This window comes from Ammodytes marinus (genome assembly GCF_949987685.1).
Source record: "Ammodytes marinus genome assembly, contig: scaffold_36, whole genome shotgun sequence".
NCBI lineage: Eukaryota > Metazoa > Chordata > Actinopteri > Uranoscopiformes > Ammodytidae > Ammodytes > Ammodytes marinus.
In genome coordinates, this window is record NW_027648283.1 from 47,501 (window position 1) to 52,500 (window position 5,000).

At 50.2% G+C, this 5,000-nt stretch overlaps 1 protein-coding gene across 1 annotated transcript in view; it reads left to right on the forward strand.

Annotated features, from left to right (window-relative positions):
- Positions 1 to 5,000, forward strand: part of stab2 (stabilin 2) — a gene marked incomplete at both ends in the record, with an annotated part of 72,886 nt that overhangs the window by 20,561 nt on the left and 47,325 nt on the right. The window contains 3 exons of the mRNA XM_080054702.1: positions 12 to 65; positions 237 to 317; positions 1,633 to 1,785. Of these exons, the coding sequence (XP_079910828.1) occupies positions 12 to 65; positions 237 to 317; positions 1,633 to 1,785 (288 nt within the window). The remainder of the gene's footprint in view (positions 1 to 11; positions 66 to 236; positions 318 to 1,632; positions 1,786 to 5,000) is intronic.

Consider the following 5,000-nt stretch of genomic DNA (forward strand, 5'->3'; position numbering starts at 1 on the left):
TCTTTCTTCAGGGTCGAAACAAACTGGTGGAGCTGCTGAGGAACCACATCGTCCCGGCAACATCCGTGAGGCACACACACACACACACACACACACACACACACACACACACACACACACACACACACAGACACTGTTTAACATCAGACCCTTATATACTGTAATCTGATGTGTTACTCAGACAGATTGTAACAGATATAATAACGTGTTGACATGAATCTTGTTCCCGTTTGAAGCTGGAAGTCTTTAACGCCGTGACGACCACCAGACTGACCACGGCGGCCAATCAGGTTCTGACCTTCAACGTGACGCGAAACGTGAGTTTGATATTCTGTTGAAATCTATTAAAGGGTCAGTGGGTTAGGGTTAGGGCTATGTTTGAAGGGTTAGGGTTAGGGTTAGGGCTATGTTTCAAGGGTAAGGGTTAGGGTTAGGGCTATGTCTAAAGGGTAAGGGTTAAGGCTATGTTTGAAGGGTTAGGGTTAGGGTTAGGGCTATGTCTAAAGGGTTAGGGTTAGGGTTATGTCTAACGGGTTAGGGTTATGTCTAAAGGGTAAGGGTTATGTCTAAAGGGTAAGGGTTAGCTTAAGGCTATGTCTAAAGGGTTAGGGTTAGGGCTATGTCTAAAGGGTAAGGGTTAGCTTAGGGCTATGTCTAAAGGGTAAGGGTTAGCTTAGGGCTATGTCTAAAGGGTTAGGGTTAGGGTTATGTCTAAAGGGTAAGGGTTAGCTTAGGGTTATGTCTAAAGGGTTAGCTTAGGGCTATGTCTAAAGGGTTAGGGTTATGTCTAAAGGGTTAGGGTTATGTCTAAAGGGTAAGGGTTAGCTTAAGGCTATGTCTAAAGGGTTAGGGTTAGGGCTATGTCTAAAGGGTTAGGGCTATGTCTAAAGGGTTAGGGCTATGTCTAAAGGGTAAGGGTTAGCTTAGGGCTATGTCTAAAGGGTAAGGGTTAGCTTAGGGCTGTGTTTAAAGGGTAAGGGTCAGGGTTAGGGCTATGTTTAAAGGGTCACTATGCAGTTTCAGTGGAGGTGGATTTGTTTACATTTGCAGAGCTTGTAGTTAGTTTACTAAACATATTTCATCTACTTGGGTTAGGGTGTTCACTTCTCCAAAGTTACATAGTGACCCTTTAAACCTTACAATCCGCATGACGATCTAGAGTGTCATTTCACGTGCTGATTAAAACACTACCGCTTTTGACCAAAGGTGGCGCTAGAATTAACACAGACTGAGAGTTCCTCGGAGCTCCTCTATAGATACAAATGAATATTCCCTCCTGTGTAAATGAACAGGGCTAATATGATATCAAACCCCTAACCCTGCATAAAGGGCCAATATAACCCCTAACCCCTAACCCTGTATAAAGGGCCAGTATAACCCCTAACCCTGCATAAAGGGCCGATTGACCCCTAACCCCTAACCCTGTATAAAGGGCCAATATAACCCCTAACCCTGCATAAAGGGCCGATTGACCCCTAACCCCTAACCCCTAACCCTGTATAAAGGGCCAATATAACCCCTAACCCCTAACCCTGTTTAAAGGGCCAGTATAACCCCTAACCCTGTTTAAAGGGCCAGTATAACCCCTAACCCTGTTTAAAGGGCCAGTATAACCCCTAACCCTGTATAAAGGGCCAGCTGCTGGTGAATGGCGCCGCGGTGCTGGAGGCCGCGGTCGAGGCGAGGAACGGGCGTCTGTACGTGGTGGACGGAGTTCTGACTCCAGCGAGTATCCTGCCCATCCTGCCCCACCGCTGTGACATCACAGAGGACAGGACCCGCATGGTGAGCTAACCTAGCATAGCAGGCTGACCTAGCATAACCTAGCATAGCAGGCTGACCTAGCATAACCTAGCATAGCAGGGTGAGCTAACCTAGCATAGCAGGCTGACCTAGCATATCCTAGCATAGCAGGCTAACCTAGCATAACCTAGCATAGCAGGCTAACCTAGCATAACCTAGCATAGCATGCTAACCTAGCAAAGCATGATAACCTAGCATAGCAGGCTAACCTAGCATAGCAGGCTGACCTAGCATAGCATTATAACCTAGCATAGGTTAGCTAAACTTGCATAGCATCAGCCTTCATCAGGTTTTTTTAGAATCTTAATTTAAATCACAATTTCTAAATGATTAATCCATGAATCCATTCTAATGCATTTCTGATATCTTCTGGTTCTTTACCCACCGAACCCTATCCCATAACCCATAACCCTAGGGCTCAATGCCTCAGGGTTATGTGTGTCTTACTGGTTAGGGTTATGTGTGTCTTACTGGTTAGGGTTATGTGTGTCTTACTGGTTCTAACGCGCCCCACACACATCCTACCTCTACTGCGCGTCTACCTCGCGTCTGCGTCTGACTTTTGGTCACAGACTGTGAAATCAACGTAGAGCGAGCACACATCCAACCTCAGACGCACTGCTGAGGCGCGTCGGAGGCGCGTCGGAGGCACGTCTGCAGCGACGCTCCCCTTCACCTCAGGAGGCTCGCCTATTTTTTTCTGAGAGCAGCGCGTCTCTCTCGCGTCTCTGTGCTTTAACTGATAGAGAAATACTCTGCTGACAGTCATACCAGCAGCATTCACTCTAGTTACACGTTTACCCGGTGTGTTTATTTCAAAATAAAACATCCCTCAGTCGTATACGCGAATAATCCCTTTATTTCACGATTTAATTGTGCAATCAAAATCAGAGGGATTTAAAACCTAATTTTCAATTAGTTCTGGCATTTCATTTTTGGATAAATGACACATATAGAGATCCAATATAGTGAAGAAATAAAAAAGATCATGATGAGCGCAACAGTTTTCCGTTGCTCTATCTGTGTCTACGGCCTTCTTCTTCCCCGACCACACCCCCCTCTCTCTCTCCCGTATAAATCAGTAAAGTGATTTTTGTAATACTCTGCTGAGAGTCATATTGACTTCATACTGGCAGCTTTCGCTGTAGTTTCACCATTTCCTGGTGTGTCCCCTTCAAAATAAAACTTCCAACAAGCGAAAATATGGCAAAAAAAAATAAAAAAAATGGCAATGGGGCGCACGGATTACTGTCCAGACTCAATATAAATCATATGCATCATAGATGACATGAAAGAACTTCATTTTTAATGGGAATTATCTATGAAAACTCTATGTAGAAAGATAGGGCTTTTAGAAGCAGCGCTGCAGCAGCAGCTGCTGAGACGTTGCATTTGTGTCCGAGAAAAGTCCGAGAGAGGCAGCAGTAAGGTAACGCGACGCGCTCCAGAGGTAGACGCAGGATGTGTGTTTGGGCGCGTTAGGGTTATGTGTGTCTTACTGGTTAGGGTTATGTGTGTCTTACTGGTTAGGGTTATGTGTGTCTTACTGGTTAGGGTTATGTGTGTCTTACTGGTTAGGGTTATGTGTGTCTTACTGGTTTTCTCTGTTTCAGGGCGAGTGTACGAGCTGCTCGAAGGTCAAACTGTCTCCGTGTTCCGCTGGAGTTTTCACAGTAAGAAACGTTCAGTTAGAGAAACATTAACGTTAAAGACTTTGTTTGGATAATGATATCTAACCTAATGTCCCCTGTCTGTCTGTCTGTCTGTCTGTCTGTCTGTCTGTCTGTCTGTCTGTCTGTCTGTCTGTCTGTCTGTCTGTCTCTCCCTGTCTCTCCCTGTCTGTCTGTCTGTCTGTCTGTCTGTCTGTCTGTCTGTCTGTCTGTCTGTCTGTCTGTCTGTCTGTCTGTCTGTCTGTCTGTCTGTCTCTCTCTCCCTGTCTGTCACTTTCCCTGCCTGTCTGTCTCTCTCTCTCCCTGCCTGTCTGTCTCTCCCCCCTCCTGTCTGCCTGTCTGTCTGTCCCCCTGCCTGTCTGCCTGTCTCTCTCTCTCCCTGTCTGTCTCTCTCCCTGTCTCCCTGTCTCCCTCCCTGTCTCTCTCCCTGTCTGTCTCTCTCCCTGTCTGTCTCTCCCCCTGTCTGTCTCTCTCCCTGTCTGTCTCTCTCCCTGTCTGTCTCTTCCTGTCTGTCTCTCTCCCTCCCTGTCTCCCTGCCTGCCTGTCTCTCCCCCTGCCTGTCTCTCTCCCTCCCTGTCTCTCTCTCTCTCCCTGCCTCCCTGCCTGTCTGTCTCTCCCTGTCTGTCTGTCTCTCCCCCCTCCTGTCTGCCTGTCTGTCTGTCCCCCTGCCTGTCTGCCTGTCTCTCTCTCTCCCTGTCTGTCTCCCTGTCTCCCTCCCTGTCTGTCTCTCCCTCCCTGTTTCTCTCCCTCCCTGTCTCTCCCCCTCCCTGCCTGTCTGTCTCTCTCGCTGCCTGTCTCTCCCCCTCCCTCCCTGCCTGTCTCTCCCCCTCCCTGTCTGTCTCTCCCCCTGCCTGTCTCTCCCCCTCCCTCCCTGTCTCTCTCTCTCCCTCCCTGCCTGTCTCTCCCCCTCCCTGCCTGTCTGTCTCTCCCCCTCCCTGCCTGTCTGTCTCTCCCTGTCTGTCTCTCCCCCTGCCTGTCTCTCTCTCTCTCCCTCCCTGCCTGTCTCTCCCCCTCCCTGCCTGTCTGTCTCTCCCTGTCTGTCTCTCCCCCTGCCTGTCTCTCCCTGCCTATCTGTCTCTTCCTGTCTGTCTCTCCCTGTCTGTCTCTCCCCCTGCCTGTCTCTCCCCCTCCCTCCCTGCCTGTCTCTCCCCCTCCCTGTCTGTCTCTCCCCCTCCCTGTCTCTCTCTCTCTCCCTCCCTCCCTGTCTCTCTCCCTCCCTCCCTGCCTGTCTCTCCCCCTCCCGGCCTGTCTGTCTCTCCCTGTCTCTCTCTCCCCCTCCCTCCCTGCCTGTCTCTCTCCCTCCCTGCCTGCCTCTCTCCCTCCCTGCCTGTCTCTCCCCCTCCCTCCCTGCCTGCCTCTCCCCCTCCCTCCCTGCCTGTCTCTCCCCCTCCCTGTCTCTCTCTCCCCCTCCCTCCCTGCCTGTCTCTCCCCCTCTCTCCCTCCCTGTCTCTCTCTCCCCCTCCCTCCCTGCCTGTCTCTCTCCCTCCCTGCCTGTCTCTCTCCCTCCCTGCCTGTCTCTCTCTCCCC